At 44.3% G+C, this 18,322-nt stretch overlaps 1 protein-coding gene across 1 annotated transcript in view; it reads left to right on the top strand.

The window, feature by feature from the left end:
* LOC126262196 (retinol-binding protein pinta-like) overlaps positions 1 to 18,322 on the top strand; it is a 73,667-nt gene that overhangs the window by 25,078 nt on the left and 30,267 nt on the right. The window contains exons 2-3 of the mRNA XM_049958611.1: positions 9,741 to 9,901; positions 18,163 to 18,322. Of these exons, the coding sequence (XP_049814568.1) occupies positions 9,751 to 9,901; positions 18,163 to 18,322 (311 nt within the window). The 5' untranslated portion in view covers positions 9,741 to 9,750. The remainder of the gene's footprint in view (positions 1 to 9,740; positions 9,902 to 18,162) is intronic.

The raw sequence follows: 18,322 nt of genomic DNA, 5'->3' as shown, positions 1-18,322 counted from the left end.
TCTATTCCCTCCTAAACTGTTAATCGTCCATGTATTGCTTCAAACATGGTTACAATCCAGAAAAATACTTTCAGAAAAGGGTTCCTACCACATAAATCTATATTCGACGTTAAAAAATTTATCTACTTCAGACAAGCTTTTCTTGTCATTGACAGTCTACATTAAATGCTCTCTCTGCTTCCGTCATCATCAGTTATTTTGCTACCCAAATAGCAAAACTCAACTACTGTTGCCAGTTCTTTGGTTTCCATATATTTTGAGGAGGTAGTATGCACGAAAAAACTGTCAAGCCCTAAAACGTATACCCTAAGAAGGCATTTTTCAGTAGAAAAATGTTTTTCACAGTAGCGAAGATGAGCAAGGGCGTACACCTCTACAGGTATGCATTTTAACAGCCTATATTTACTGGACTTTTTTTTCATTTTCGCCCATACTACCTCCTCAAAGTTACCTACCCTACAGACTGAGGAACAACGAAACCGATACAGAGATATCAGAACGATTTTCACATACAACCTTTGATTCAGTCCTTTCTGGACCAGGGTCCCTTATCCAAAATGGATACATATACCCTTTCCCATTATTCGTGATAGCTTGTAACATCTTCAGGGAATTACCCTGTCTAAATGTAGACATTTTACGGATCTAAACATAACTACATATACTCACCAAACAAAATTTAAGTAAGTCTCGTAAAAGAGAACACCGGCCCGTCTGGAGCGCTGTAGGTGGTATAGAACAGGTACCAGGATATCACGTGACCCACACACGCTGACACAATTCATGGAGGTGAAATGATGTTAATGTGTCACACAGCTGTTACGCAATCAGCGCTCTATTATCAGTCGACGTGGGACGTGACAGCATGACAGGAAGGACCTACCCTGTTCGGTCGTTGCCATGACCAAATCATAAATAAAGTTGCCCAAATTATTCGTATATCAATGGCCAACACGTCTTTGACGTATAATGTATCATGCTAAGACATGTGACACCATAAGAACAGTGGTCGCTGAAAGATCGTGGCAGCGACTGGAGGCGAGTATCGCATCTTGTAATCACGATCGATTTCCGTCCCACCAGAAATTACTTACTTCTTGTCTCTGTATGCGAGTCGATGTCAACAGGTTCCCGAGCGAAAGTGCAATGGACACTTACAGACTGCTACCTGGCTAAAGGCCATTTCTCACAACGGCACATGAAGCTGCCCGTCTTCACTGGGCGAAACGACTCATAAACTGGAGAGCAGTTGACTCGGTGCGTGTTGTGTTGTAAGAGTCACGATTTTGCCCCTTTTCAATTGATGCAAGGTATCGACTGCATCGACGTCCCAATAACGCGTTTAACCTGCAGAGTGCGGAGGGCATAATTCAGGCCGTAAATAGTTCTGTGTTATTTTGGGGCGTTCTTCGTGCAGTGAGTCAGAATTCACTCAGGTTACTGTGCACATGAACCCAGCTGTTCATCTCAACATTTTCGATGGGCAAGTGTTGTTCTGTATTCCACATCTTCCTGATGAGTGCGCTGTGGACACTGCCATCTTCCACCATAACAACATCCTTGTTCACACGTCTGCGCACGTACGTTTCTGGCTTGATGAACAGTCAGGCACCCTGCCGTATCTCGCTGCGCGTACCTAATCACAAAGAAAGTGGTTGGCAGTGTTTGCAAAAGCGGGCCAAAAGCAACAATCAGTATTTTCGCAGTTTGGTAGCTCTACGCAACCTATTCGCCAATGAATTTCTTCAGCCCGACATGGCACGGTTGAAGAAAGTTGCGGCCTCTCCTTCTCGCCGAAATGGGCCCCTTACCAAGGCTGGAGTCGGTATTAGACAGGGCATGCGTGATGAGTGCTGCGGATGTCTAATTACTACTCAGGTATGACTACAACACTGTGAAGGGAAAGTTGCCGACATTGCTCCACCAGCAGGCCAAGTGGTGCAGTGACTGTGGACTGGAATCGCATTCGACAGTATCCGGAGTCAGTTCCTCGTACTGGCATTCAGATTTAGGTTTTCCGTGCTCACCAATCACGTGAGAGTTGGCATTCTGACCGCCTCGTTTAAAAGAGCAAGCAACGAGTCTCTGAGAGAATCGACCTCTTACATTAATGCACAAGTGGCATCTAACGCGTTTATAACAAGCAGAAGTCCAGGAGTAATGGCTGTAGCTTCAGCCAAACCGGCAACCACATCTTCAAGAGTGTCTGTCGGTGTCTCGTACACCAAACGCGTAATCTCAACACCATAAAAAAGAAATTCATATGAGCACAGGAGCATCTCTAAAACTGTTTTCATCGCACTGCAGTCTGAATACTACCTCTAAATATCACTAGAGTCAAAACCTTGAAACGTCCCCTTTGAACAATTTTTACACGACTGTGCTTAAACTGACACACAATATTTTTTTTAGCGCAACGCAATCTGACTTTCAAAAAAATCCCTACAAAAGAATGGCCCTGACTAACATTAACCTATACGTTTCACAAATCACTTACCTCACAAAAATCTTCGCTACTCAAGCTACTGCAATACTGCGAGCGCCACTACTGCCAGCTAAATAAAAGATTCAAAGTACTGAAGTGACTAACTACTGATAGGCATAGTTGGCAAATGAAAGATATTAATAGAGAACAAACAATGTATTTACCTTGATATCATCATATATAAATATAGCAGTTCATGACAAATTTCAAAACTCCGCCATCTCTCTCCCCACATCCACCACTGCTGGCGGCTCACCTCCAACTGCGCAACGCTACGCGCTGTTCACAGCCAGCTGCCTAACACTACAATGGCGACTATTACAACAATGCAAAGCAGCCACAGACTGCACACAGCACAGCCAGTGATTTTCATACAGAGGTGGCGTTACCAATAAAAAAACCTGAACAGCCTACTTACAACCTTCATGGACCTGTAGTGCAGAAATGGTGAGCCTGTGACATTTTTGTGACGTGCTTCTTTTTATCTCCTGTAAACACTCTTAAATACTGTATATGTAGCTTTTTACACCGTGTGTAATATGGATGAAATGAAATGAAATGTCGTGTGGCGAGGGCCTCCCGTCGGGTAGACCGTTCACCTGGTGCAGGTCTTTCGTGTTGACGCCACTTCGGCGACCTGCGCGTCGATGGGGATGAAATGATGATGATTAGGACAACACAACACCCAGTCCCTGAGCGGAGAAAATCTCCGACCCAGCCGGGAATCGAACCCGGGACCTTAGGATTGACATTCTGTCACGCTGACCACTCAGCTACCGGGGCCGGACTGTAATATGGATGATCAGTTATGTTATGTCGACAACATAAAAGTCGGAATGTTGCTGTCCAGAGTCCAGGAAACAAACACGCGGTACTCGTAAACGTCCGCCCGAAATAAGTTACGATCAGCAGAAGTCCCATAAAGTAATCAGACAACCAATGGCTCATCGGTTTTGCTCACCTGTCGCACGTAACAGCACGTACCGTATAGTAACGAAAGCTCTTCTAGTACTTGCTCTTCGAGAAATCAAGGTTCAAAATTCTACGAAGCTGTTGAAGACCGTACGAGAGCGCCATCCGTCAAGCTGAGGTGTTTGCACGGCAGGATTAGACGGCAGACCAAAAGACTGCTCGCACTGTGTTCGAGTCTTGCTCACTTTTATCGCTCCAACGGCGTTCATGACGAGATATAACAAATGTATTTTTGTGGACTGGCAAGACAGCCAATCCACTAGGACGGGAGGCCGAAGGGCACGCGTTTAAGCTCACGCAGGCTGGCGTGAGGTCTGGAACAGAACAAGGTCTTGAGACTAGCAAAACGGTACGTAGCTTCTGGAATACTTAACTTTAATCCAGAATTGGTGAAGATCGCTCTTGACGGTACATGCATCACAAGATAAATGGCAAATGATAAAGGCGCCTTGCTAGGTCGTAGCAAATGACGTAGCTGAAGGCTAAGCTAACTATCGTCTCGGCAAATGAGAGCGTAATTTGTCAGTGAACCATCGCTAGCAAAGTCGGCTGTACAACTGGGGCGAGTGCTAGGACGTCTCTCTAGACCTGCCGTGTGGCGGCGCTCGGTCTGCAATCACTGATAGTGGCGACACGCGGGTCCGACGTATACTAGCGGACCGCGGCCGATTTAAAGGCTACCACCTAGCAAGTGTGGTGTCTGGCGGTGACACCACAGGTATAATAAGGAAACGTGATGCAATAAACATTTGTTTATAAATACAATTAAGCGCGATATCGCTGATGTTATTCACAGTACCTGCAGCCCACTCTGACTTCGCTGCCATACGCTCCTGAATGCATCCATAGATAAATGTTTAGAAAAGAATAGAAAATGACGTGACTTGAAACCAGTACGAGGAGGCTACCAGTCCACCGTCTCAGCCGCTGCTCGACTGCCGGCGCTCTCTTGCGATATTCAGTAGGTCTGAAGTAATATAAACAGCGATTTCTCGGAAACGCTGGAGAGTTACGTGGTATTAGATGATCGTTTGTTACACCTAAGCATGTTCTTCGATCTTGGAAAACGGAACAAAATCCGTATCTGGCTGTGTTTATCAACTGAAGGGAGCCTTTCTGAATGGTTCAAATGGCTCTGAGCACTACGGGACTCAACATCTTAGGTCATAAGTCCCCTAGAACTTAGAACTACTTAAACCTAACTAACCTAAGGACATCACACACACCCATGCCCGAGGCAGGATTCGAACCTGCGACCGTAGCAGTCCCGCGGTTCCGGACTGCAGCGCCAGAACCTCACGGCCACCGCGGCCGGCGGAGCCTTTCTGAGACACAACGGGGGCAGACAATGAGGAGCGGTGAATGAGTCACTGCGCATGTAGTCACGCCCCACGTGACTGTCTGGGCCGCGGCTGTGCCTCCAGAAACTGGTTTTTCGTGTTCTCCACTAGCCTACCTGTCCTGCTCCCAGTCCGGAATAAAATACACCTGAAAGAGAAGAGGTATTCCTCAGAAGTGGAAGTAGTAGTCGGATTTTATGGAAAACAGACAGTGAACAACTCTGTACTACACTTAAATAACACATGAGCGTTGTTGTTATGATCTTCATTCCAAGCGACAGCGGCTCGTGGCCTTTTGGTTAGCGTTGCAGATTCTCGATCATGCGGCCGCGTGTTCGATCACCGACCGGGTAGGGGATCTTCCCAGTTCGGAACTGAGTTTGCGTGTGTCCTCATTACCACTTCATCATGATCGTTGACGCGCAATTCGCAGTAATAGCGTAAAATAAAAAGACCTTCACCAGGCTGCCGAACCATCCAGAATGCGGTCTTCCGGCCAGTAATACCATACGGACATTTCATTCCAGCCGTTAGAGTAGTTTCCTGCAACTCCCCATGCTAGGCTATTCTGTGCAAGCCTGTTCATCTCTGTCTCACTACTGCAGCCTACGCACCGATCTGTATCACGAAATGGCTTAAACTGTCACATGGTCCCAGATGCAGGTAGCCTATCTGACGGCTTTCAGAAACAAAAATAACCGATCAAATTAAAAAACAATTAAAAAGCGGTTATAATCTACTCATTAAGAGGAATAATCTTTTGTTAAAGGTTTAAAACCAAAAGTCAAGTATGGAAGTTAGAAACTGTGAATATGTAGGCAGCGTAACTCATGGTGTGCAAATTACCCAGACTATAATCACACGAGGGGTGTTTAATAATTTTGTAACGCACTACTTTTCTTAAAGCAGGTTGGTTTTATTTATGATCCTATTACACAATATTATTATTCCCCACTCTATGAATATTTGCGATGCCCTGGTTTTCCGCCAAAACAAACTCTATGACAACTCGCTGCCTGGAGCGCCCCTGCTATTTTGAATGCTACGTACAGCATCGCCACCTGTCGGAACACCATGAAACTATAGCGGCTGAAGCAGCGATATTACGCGAGGTTCCACAATAAATTATGAATTTCCTCAAAGAAAATTCGTCGAAACAAAACGTGTTGTATTACTTATTGAATGCCCCTCGTACATTATTTCATAATGAGAGCACTTAGTAACTTCCGACAAACCTCACACATAGGTTCAAACCTTTTCCAGAATGTTTGTCGCTGACATAACACACCCTTCCCACCCTCCCGCCACCCTCACCGATAAAACAATGAAAGGGAAAATGTCTCTCCCATACTACTGTTTCGCTGTTCACACAGTGAAACTTTAGCATCAGGTTTGGCGTTTTAATTTATTACTTCTTTACTACTGACTATTCTCAACACATTTTGCAGACACTCTCTACATATACCACTAAATGTATGTGTAAAATTATATCATTGTACGACTCACAGTCTACAAGATATGTCGAAACACTGTGATGCGTCAAAAACTAGCTTTTCTTAAGGTGGCGCGCAAATTAACCACACTGTACTCATTCAGACTGAAGCTGTTTTATGCATAGGAGTTTGATTCTTAAGATCCGTGTGTGTGGGGAGTTACTGGTTTGACTGTAATTATTACAGTCAAGACTTCTTCTACAGTTTTTACTCGTCGCGCTTCGCTCCCTTACCCGAGTTAACGATTCCTTCATATTTCAGAACGTGTCCAACAGACCCTTCCTTTGAGTCGAGTTGTACCATAAATTTCCTTTTTCCCCTATTCGATTCGGTACCTCCTTATGAGTCATTCTTTCTACCCATTTACTCTTCAGCATTATTCTGTAACAATACACTTCAGTGGCAAGAATTTTGTTTTTGTGTTTAATCCCTACTGTCTACATTTGACTTCCCTACAAGATTCCACGCAAATAAATATCGCTTGAAATACTTCCTTACAGACTTATATTGGACATTAACAAATTTAAGTAAGACCCGTCTACTGCTTTTAGTCTCTCATTTCCTAATCTAATTTCTTTAGCTCTGCCTGATTTAACTCGACCACTGTTCTTTATCGTTGTTTGACTTTTGTTGATGCCCATATTACAACTTCTTTTAAAATCACCACCCATTCTACACAACTGCTCCCACAATGTCATTGGTTAGTTAGGTAGTTAGTAATTACGTGTTCCATGGGTTATCTGAACGATTCTTTTGTTGAAGTAATCTGTAACGATTCAGTTTACAGGATACGTATACATGATTAATGTCAACAGTGATTTTTAGTCCTACTGATGCAACTACAGTGGCTACCGGTTTCTGAGTAGAAATTCGTCAATGGAGTAAGAGCTATCCAGGAGAAATGATTTTAAATTAGATTTAAAACTTACTTAATTTCCTGTTAGACATTTTATGTCATTGGGCAACCCCTAAAGTTATAGTTGCGACATATAGTCTTTCTGAGCAGTCGCTGACAACTTAAGTAATGGATAATATACGTCATTTTTGCCTCTAGTATTCTGAGTATGAACATCACTGTTCTTCTCAAGATTTAATTGATTGTTTACAACGAATTTAACTAGCGGATATATGTAACGTTACAGCGCAGTTCAAATGCCTAGCTCCTTGAAGAACTACTTACATAACATCCGTGGGTTTACACCACATATTATTCTTATTGCTCGGTTTTGTGTAATCAATGCTTTCTTTCTAAATGGCAATTTACCTCAGAAAATTATTCCGCACGATATTATTGAGTGGGTTTTTTCAAAATTTAGAGAGAGCCCATTCCCAGAGGATCACTTGATAATTCGTTGGAAAATATCATTTAACAACTCCTCTGTTGCTTTCTCTCTAATGGAATTTATTATAACACCTGTATCGCCTGCTAAAAACGTCAAGCAAATTATACGAAAAAAATATAAAAACAATATTATTTCATTACTTCGCAGCAGACATGTTTTAATTCGCACTGTCTTTTGAAATTCCGATGTTTAGCAGCAATTTTCCGTTTAGTACTAACACCAGATTGAGGTAGAGACATGCGGAATACAAGAGACTTACGGCAATTAATAATCGTTACATGACACAGAAGTAAAATAATCTTTTAATAAAAACTAATACTTTCTTCAACAATAATTTTCATTCGCTGAATACTGCATAAATTAATGAGCTTCTTGTACTCGGAAAACGAAATGTTCCACGTTAAGGTAAATCAAGCAAATGAAATGAAGCCAACCACTGTTTTTATGATTGGCGATTGCTTTCACTATTGTAGGCAGCGCTGGACAAAAACTACAAATAAAAACCTTCCATACGTCTTACCGATCTACGCCTTCGAAAGTAGGGATGAAAAAAAGATTGAAATCTGCCCACTCAACAGTCAGCGAATAGGCTTACTGAAACACTAGGTTTGCTGAATATCTATGTGTTTACAAAAAAGTTACATGTTTTGTGTGTCCCTGCCCTAAAATATATATTATCTGGTCAGAAGTACCCGAGCAGCTATTGGTGGACTTAAGTATGGGATGCTTCCACCATTTGCCTTGATGACGACTTAAACTTTGCTGGGGACACTTTCAATATGACGTCTGAATGTCTCTGAAGGAATGTCAGCCCACTACTCGTCGGGAGGCGAAAACAGTGAAGGTGTGATGTTGGACGCTGGGACAGAGAGCCAAGTCTACGTCCTCACTCATTCCAGGTGTGCTCTGTTGGGTTCATCTCGGGATTCTGGGCACGACAGTCCATGTTACTGTCCACAAGAAATTGCGTCAAAAAATGGCTCTGAGCACTATGGGACTTAACTCCTGAGGTCATCAGTCCCCTAGAACTTAGAACTACGTAAACCTAACTAAACTAAGGACATCACACACATCTATGCCCGAGGCAGGATTCGAACCTGCGACCGTAGCGGTCGCGCGGTTCCAGACTGTAGCGCCTAGAAACGCTCGGAAATTGCGTCACAAACGCTGCTTTCTGACTGGGGTACATCGTGTTTGAATCGTTTCTCTAATGTACGCAGTACTCAATACTGTACATGTGTTCAGATTCTGCAATCAGCGTTTTCTTCAGCGCGGTAAGGTGACCACATCCTAACCACGGAAAACACCCAATTTCCGTAACACACCATCCTCTGTCCACTTTTGCTACTAAACACGATGGCAGGTAATGTTGTCCAGGAGTTCGTCAAATCCAATTTCTTTCGCAGGTTTGCCACAGGGTATAGCGTGATTCATCATTCCAACCCAATCGTTTCCAGTCATCAGCTGTCCAGCAGTATCACTCTTCAAAATTCGTTCAGCATCACTTGGCATGAGCTACAGAAATGTGTGGTCCATGAGGACCTCCTCGACCATTGTACCTCATTGCTTTTAACTCCCTACGTACACTTACTGTACTAGATTGACTTCTGGTAGTACTCCAGAACTCGCGACTGATTTCTTTCGCTGATATAATGCGTATTTTAGATCCATCTTCTGCGATGCTCGACGCTCCCTGTTGGTATCTACGTGAGATCTGCCTTGTCCTGGTTTTCTGTGGTTGTTACTTCGCGTTTACCCTTCACAGTCACATACTAAGAGTCAACTTGGAAAGCTTTAGAAATGTCCATGAAGGATTTGCTACTCAGGTGACGTCCAGTAACTGGTCCATGTTTGAAGTCACTGAGCTCTTCCGACCGACCTACTCTGGTGTGGCTGCTTCCTTACTGACAACACTATACTCCCAGCCTCCTTTCATACCACTCGGTCACTCTCTCGGGACATCTATTGGTCAATTCCGTGTTAGAAAAGGGTGTCCGGATACTTTTGAGTAGATATTGTATTTTTCACAAGCCGCGAAATTTGCCACCGTTGCTGTGTACATAAGCGTGCTGACATTCTGGCACTGTGTCTTTCTTTATTCTTACAGGATACCAACAATGACAGACGATTACAACTTCGTCGCTGCGACGCCTGAGCAGGTGGAGACCATCAGGAAGCAGCTGGGGACGGACGAGGAGGACATCAAGAAGACCATCGCGGCTCTGCGAGAGTGGCTCAGAATGCAACCGCATCTGCCCGACGCGATAGGTCAGCCACCTTTCTCACTATTCTAGTTCACTCTTCTGAGATCCCCAGCAACAGATTCCAGTTCTGGTGTTGGTTCTTTAAACTACTGATGGGCACTTCAGTTTGGGACGTAGCGCTTCTAAGCAATGTAGCTATTAAATTTGCTTTAATTCACGTCTATGGCAACAAATTTTTTTGTCATACAGGTTTCGGTCTATAATGACGATTTTCAGATCTGTTTTAGAGAAACTTGTCCTAATATACTGGAATCGTGTTTCTATAAAACAGATCTGAAGACAGTCATTATAGACCGAAATCGGTTGTCTGATGACAAAAAAATTTTGACAGTAGACATGAAGCAAAGGAAATTTCTTCTGTATTCGAGTCACTGTTTAATTCTCGACCATGAAGCATATTGTGATTGTACACTATTGGCCATTACAATTGCTAAACAAAGAAAAAATGCAGGTGATAAACGGGTATTCATTAGACAAATATATTACACTAGATCTGACATGTGATTACATTTTCACGCAATTTGGGTGCATAGATCCTGAGAAATCAGTACCCAAAACAACCATCTCTGGTCGAAATAACGGCCTTGATACCCTTGGGCATTGAGTCAAACAGAGCTTGGATGGCGTGTACATATGCCCATGCAGCTTCAACACGATAGCACAGTTCATCAAGAGTAGTGACTGGTGTATTGTGACGAGCCAGTTGCTCGGCCACCATTGACCAGATGTTTTCAATTGGTGAGAGATCTGGAGAACGTGCTGGCCAGGGCAGAAGTCGAACATTTTCTGTATCCAGAAAAGCCCGTACAGGATCTGCAACATCCGGTCGTGCAATATCCTGCCGAAATGTAGGGTTTCGCAGGGATCGAATGAAGGGCAGAGCCACGGGTCGTAACACATCTGAAATGTAACGTCCACTGTTCAAAGTGCCGTCAATGTGTACAAGAGGTGACCGAGACGTGTAACCAATGGCACCCAATACCATCACTCCGGGTGATACGTCAGTATGGCGATGACGAATATACGCTTCCAATGTGCGTTCACCACGATGCCGCCAATCACGGATGCGACAATCGTGATGCTGTAAACAGAACCCGGATTCATCCGAAAAAATGACGTTTTTCCATTCGTGCACCCAGGTTCGTCGTTGAGTACACAATCGCAGGCGCTCTTGTCTGTAATGCAGCGTCAAGGGTAACCGCAGCCATGGTCTCCGAGCTGATACTCCATGCTGCTGCAAACGTCGTCGAACTGTTCGTGCAGATGGTTGTTGTCTTGCAAACGTCCCCATATGTTGACTCAGGGATCGAGACGTGGCTACAGCCATGCGGATAAGATGCCTGTCATCTCGACTGCTAGTGATACGAGGCCGTTGGGATCCTACACGGCGTTCCTTATTACCCTCCTTAACCCACCGATTCCATATTCTGCTAACAATCATTGGACCTCGACCAACGCGAGCAGCAGTGTCGCGATACGATAAACCACAATCGCGATAGGCTACAATCCGACCGTTATCAAAGTCGGAAAAGTGATGGTACGCATTTCTCCTCCTTACAAGAGGCATCACAACAACCTTTCAACAGACAACGCCGGTCAACTGCTGTTTGTGTATGAGAAATCGGTTGAAAACTTTCCTCATGTCAGCCCGTTGTAGGTGTCGTCACCGGCGCCAACCTTGTGTGAATGCTCTAAAAAGCTAATCATTTGCATATCACAGCATCTTTTTCCAGTCGGTTAAATTTCGCGTCTGTAGCACGTCATCTTCGTGGTGTAGGAATTTTAATGGCCACTAGTGTAGCTATTGTAGTCGGGCCTATTGAGGAAGCCCGTACCTGGAAACCAATAGGTCGCGTGATCGAATACAGGTCGGACTACGGAATATTTGCGTCTGCCTTCAACCTAGCTTTGCCCTTCGAGTGATGTGTAGATACGTAGGTCCGCAGCAGTGTTAGGATTGGCAGGGTTGGTTAGGGAACACAACTAGCCGGAGTGGTGAGGGACTGTAACAGTTGCACCAGGACGTTGACCAACACTGAGTTATTATTATTAGTATTATTTAGCTACTGCAGTGTACTAGAACATATTCTGAGCGCAAACATAAAGACGCGTATCGAACAGAATGACCTCCTCAGTGCTAACCCACATGCATTCCGAAAACATCAGTCATTTGGAATCGAACTCGTGCTTTTCTCACATGAAGTTCTGAAAGTCGTGGGTAAAGGATGCAGCATTTCCTGACTTACTAAAAGCATTTGACTTGGTACCACGCCAATGTTTATTCATGAAATGAGTTATCAAACAAAGTGTGTAACTAGAAATTCGATTTCTTGATAGGGAGTATGCAGAACACTATAACGACCTGGAAAACAATATTAATAATAACTTTAGATTTTTCTAGATTATTTACTTATCGATAATCAAGAATTTCCTGCAGAAAAACTGTTGTAATATCCAACTGATCACCGACGTTGATTCTCTACAGCTTAAGTTTCATATGCACTTGATGATGGCCAGCACTCGGATGCGTGACCGTGCAGTTGTCGAGCACTGTTAGCAAGCGGGGTGTTCTCAGGCCCTTGTCAGGCAAACTGAGAAGTAGCGGCTCCGGTCTCTTAAACAAACATACGGCCGGGAGAGCGGTGTGCTGACCACATGCCCCTTCATATCGGCATCCAGTGACGCTTGTGGTTTGAGGATGATACGGCGGCCGGTCGGTACCGTTCGGCTTTCATGGCCTGTTTGGGTGGAGTTCTGTTTTTCTTTTTTTATAATGGCCTAAGATAAAGGACGAAACCGGACTTGAGGGCTTAATAAAGTTCTCATTAAGCAGCTGGAACGGTTTTTCAGTAACTGAACAACAGCTGCAGAATCAGCATCCTCCAAACATACAAAAACTAATCATCATAGTACATGATCGTTTTGGTGGTCCAGGTGTGGGAGTGCTTAATGGTGCATGGACATATTGATCTCCACTGGCCAAATTTACTGTGAGATTGTACTCCTTCCCCCCCATGCAAGTTTTCAGGGGTTCATTCGGCAATGACTTATTTTTTGTGGATAACAGTGTGCAACCGCGTCGAACAGCGCGGGAGGGAGAGGATATTCGGCGAATGGACTGACCTGTCCATCCCCCAGCTTAAATCACACTGAGCACCCATGGGAGGAGCGTTACAACACCTCCACCTGCACCATTGACCATGCAGTAATTGTCCACCTCCCTGAAAGAAATATGGAACCACCTGCACCAATGACCATGCAGTAGTTGTCCACCAACCTGATGTAGGTATGGAACCACATGCAGCAATGACCATAAGCAGTTGTCCACCACCCTGATGGAGGTATGGGACCACCTGCACCAATGACCATGCAGTAATTGACCACTACCCTTGTGGAGGTATGGAATCACCTGCACCAATGACCATGCAGTAGTTGTCCACCACCCTTGTGGAGGTGTGAAACCACCTGCACTAATGACCATGCAGTAGCTGTCCACCACCCTGATGGAGGTATGGAACCACATACACCAATGACCATATAGCAGTTGTCCACCACCCTGATTGAGGTATGGAACCACCTGCACCAATGACCATGTAGTAGTTGTCCACCAGTGTGATGGATGTATGGAGCGCCTTATCGCAAAAACTCCTTACTATCTCCGTACAGTGCCAGCCTGTGAACACACTGCAGAGCATGGGTTGCTGTTCGCTGCATAACACACGCTGTTAAGAACCGTGACCCGCCTTTGCTAATGTCTAGGAGACTATCGTATATCGCGGCGGCTCCAGCGTAATTATTGTCTTGGAATAAAAGTGTTTTTTATGTTCGTCTTATTGTGTATTTCTTTCCATTACAGTCTGCACTATGTTGCAGCAGTTCTTTCTATGTATGGCCCAAGATTCATCGAGCTATGTTGCTTGGAAGTGACACATAACGTGAAAATTACTTCCGTCCTTAAGTTTGGCACACTGGTGCATTAACCTCAGCCTTTTTGCAGATTATACAGTTATCTATAATGAAGTACTATTTGAAAAAAGAAGCCCCGGAAAAAACCAGTTGATAAAATTTCAGTGAGGCGCAAACTCACTTTAGATGTCCAAAAATATGAAACTGTGCTTTATACAAATTGCAGAAAAATGGTATCCTACGACTTCTATATCTGTTAGTCTCAACTGAAATTAGTCAACGCATAGAAATATCCGGATGTAGCAACTCTGTAGAAATATGAAACTAAATTATCACGTAGGCACGATACTAGATAAACCAGACGGCAGATTCCAGTTCGTCAGAAGGATAATGAGACATTTCAGTCACTCTACAGAGGAGACTGCTTATCTAAGCTAATTGGTACTAACAGGACGTACTGAATGTAAGCGAAGAACGACAATGCGAATGGTCACAGGCTAGTTTTTACTCGTGGAAGAACACCACGGATATTCTGATAAAACTGAAATGTCAGGGGTAAAGTATCTTGAGAGATGATAGTTACAGAATTTCCAGAATCAGTATTAAGGGCAGCACAGCGTAGTATGGCAGTGAAACATGGACTGTGGAAAAACCGGAAGAGAAGACAATCGAAGCCTCATGATGTGGTGCTAGAGAAGAACTTTGAACATTCGGTGGACTGATAAGGTAAGCAATGAGGAAGTTCTTCGCGGAATCGGCGAGGAAAGGAACATGTGGAAGACACTGACAAGAAGAAGCGACAGGATGATAGGACACCTGTTAAGACATCAGGGAATAACTTCCATGGTACTAGAGGGAGCTGTAGAGGGTAAAAACTGTAGAGGAACATGGAGACTAGAATACATCCAGCTAATAATTAGGGACGTAAGTTGCACCTGCTACTCTAAGAGGAAGAGGTTGGCACAGGAGAGATATTCGTGCGGGCCGTATCAGACCAGTCAGAGGACTGATGACCTAGAATAATTAGTGGAGAAACTACAGAAATACACTCCAGGCCGCTACGTATCGCTGCCGTCAGAACCACAGGATTTGACGCACAGAGAGGAACTGAAACAGTTAGTTTTCGTACGCTCCATACCCAACTGGAACAGGGAGATCTCTTGACATGTGGTACCGTGCCAAGTGTCCTCTGCCATGCACATCACAGTGTTTTGGAGAGTATGACTGTACTTACTGATGAAGAAGTAAGTTCGAGCTGTCGCAGCACCAAATAAACCAAGCCAATCTTAATTCGAGGAGAGTTTTTATAAGCATCTTATGCTTCATATGAAACTGTTGCAGCAAGTCATCTGCTTCCATTGGGCTGACTGCGAGCGACAGGGTACTTAAAGCACGAATAGCTGACTTTTGGGAAGGTTCCCAGCACTAGCTCTACAGTATAGTCCTGAATGTTAGGCGGTTTTCCATGATATCAACTAACTGTTCTCAGCACATCACTGTGTAAATAGTTATAACGAGAAGTTCCTCCAGGAGGCAGCCGCTAGCAGGGAAGCGTAGTTAGAAAATGAACAGGAAGCTACTACAGTGCCTTTACTTCCTGAGGTAGAAGACACTTTAACTGTAAATACTAGAACGATGGTAGACAGATTTTGGAAGCTGATCAGGACAGCAGGGAAATGGACGAATTGAGGTTGAGAAGAATACATTATTTGATCAACAGTATTCCGAGAGCCCTATGTAAAGTGGAACTGACCACTAGATGCGACGAGAGGCTGACCTAGAGTAAAATTCAGTAGGGAATAATGTGTTGTCAGTAGACGGCCAGTAACAACAGAATGGTAGGTCAACAGAGCTCATTGACTTCCAACGTGGTTTAATATTGGATGCCACATGAGTAATAAATTCATCAAGGACAGTTTTTCAAATCACTGTTGGTGATATTATTGTTAAGTGTAAACGCGGAGGAACAACCATAGGCCTGCCAGACCTCGTATAGTTTCGCCAGAGAGTATCAAGCATTGCAAAATGTTGTAAAAAATCGCATGATATGAGGAACGGAATCACTCGCAGGTTCCAAAGTGCTATCAGCACTCCAGCTAGCAGAATGACTGAACGTAGCGAATTAAAAATAATAGGGTACAACGGTCGAGCAGCTCCTCATAAGCCAAACATTTCAGAAGTCAGTGTTATGTGCCGCTTTTGGTGGTGTAGAGAGCCACGCTTCTGGACGGTGGGTCACTGGAAATGAGTATATCGGAGGGCTGAATTACGCTGTAACCTGTGGCAATCCTATGAAGGGTTTGGGTTTGGCGAATGCTTTGAGAATGACATCTGCCATCACATTATTGCCATACAGCATTCTGGACTGCATCCTGTAGAGGAAGAGTTTGGACACGATGATTATGTCAACATGACAATGCAACCTGTCGTACTGCAGCATCCGTGGGGCAATCGTTTATGGAGAATGGCATTCCTGAAATGCACTGGCCTGAGCGGTGTACCGACGTAAACCCAACTGAACACCGTGAGTAGGAACGTCGCTCCACTGCATCCAACATGATTACCTTCTTTGATTTCGGCTCTTGAGGAACTGCGGGCTGCCATTCCTCCACAGACATTCACACACCTAACTGAAAGTGTCCCCATCAGAGTTAAAGCCGTCATAAACGCGAAAGGTGGAGACAATCCATATTAGCTGTCAGTAATATGCGTCCAGTTACCTTTGACCAGATAATGTATGTAAGCTCCGTCCTTTATATTTTGCTGCTCGAATGTTTTCTGTGTACGAGAGCAACAAGCAGTTCGTCAAGGAGGATTTCACAAATATATATTAATTATAGTAATTTGTTTACCTCGTTTACCAAACGTGCCCCACTGATCAACAACTGTTCCCGTTGAAGCAACAACAAGTTTTACACATAATCATACTGACGAATCAGTCTTGAGTCATATTTGAACATTAAATTGCAATTAAATTATCATAATGGAAGAGGATCAATGTGTTGTAACTGCGACCAGGACGGTCGCGGGGTAGCACTGATGGAAGACGCGGCGGGACCCGCGGAGAGGCCCGCGAACAGCAACACAACGGAAGAGGACGGACACGACCAACGAAGGACAGAACGAATACGATGAGACCGAACAACAGAGTTACAAGGAAACAAACTCGTACACGAACCGGGAAGAAAGCAGTCTAGCGCAAGCGAGGTGTAAACCGACGTAAGCAAAATCAGACTGACTGGCTGGGCTAGTGGCCGGCACTTAAATACGCTCTCGAGGTCGCCGCTATTGGCCGCTGGGACCACGTGTTCCACTGTGGCGCCCCCACACTAAAAGCGGGCCAGGAGCTGCGCGCCGCCACAGCTTACGGTGCAGAGGCCTCTATGGGTCTTCGACGTCCATGAAGTCTGGCGCGGATCAAATTCGGCGGCACGCGGTACCAGACAATGGATGAGAGCTAACACGGCACTGTAGTGCCAAATTAAAGACAAAGCAGAAGCACTAAAGAAACAGTTGTGAAGTGGTCTGAAGAAAGAGGAAAACTGAAAGAATGATGGAAGAAAGGCAGAAGCAAATGAGAGAGAACTGAACCTGCCGATTGTTCCATGGGTTGCCAAACCAGAGGCGTAAAAAGCAGTTATATATTGTTAGTCACTGAAATGAAAAATAAAAGGCAGATACAACGTTTCAAACTTGTGGAGCTCTATACATACGAAATACACTCTAAAACAAAAAATTTAAAAAGGCTAAAAAGCGATGCAACACGAAAGTGTCATCTGAATGGGTAGATGTGATGTATATGTACAGACAAACAAATTATTACAGTTTCAGAAAAGACGGATGATTTATTCAAGAGTAAGAGCTTCACAAATTTAGCAAATCAAAACGTGTCGATCCACCTCATGCACTTACGGAAATGATTTGTCCCAGGGTGAAACTTGTGTTCCCCCTCAGACCTGTTTCAATTTTTGGAAGGTCACACTCTCGGATTCCCCAGACTATACACAAAAGGTGATAGCATAACTTTACTCTGAATTCCGCTGTTCCAGTTTCATAACACACAACAAAAACATAACTTCACTGATGGCGCTCTCAGAATTCATGTGCTGGGTGTACGGAGCTACAACTTAGACAGGGTCTGAAAGCAATGAACACACTGCCTACACAAGTGGAACAACACAGCACTGCCAGATCCCTTGCAGTCTTGCTAATCTCATTACTTTTCTCACACACCTCGTAGACACTGCCGCCAGTCTTTGACTGCAGTATCTGTCTTCAGGTTGAAGCTATTAATGGAATTATGTTTTCTGCAGTGACTGGCTAACCCTTTGTAATAAATATTATTTCCATTGGTTACAGATGACGCCCACATCGAAAGGATGTACATTCACTGCAAGTGTAGCACAGAGAAGGTTAAGAAAGGGTTGGATGCCTACTTCTCAATGAGGAACAGGTATCCAGAGATCCTTATGAATCGCGACCCTTTGGGGCCTGACATTAAACACACCATGAAGCACAT

This window comes from Schistocerca nitens, chromosome 6 (assembly GCF_023898315.1).
Source record: "Schistocerca nitens isolate TAMUIC-IGC-003100 chromosome 6, iqSchNite1.1, whole genome shotgun sequence".
Lineage (NCBI taxonomy): Eukaryota > Metazoa > Arthropoda > Insecta > Orthoptera > Acrididae > Schistocerca > Schistocerca nitens.
The sequence above is the reverse complement of the archived record's forward strand: the minus strand, read 5'-3'. Positions and strand labels throughout refer to the sequence as shown.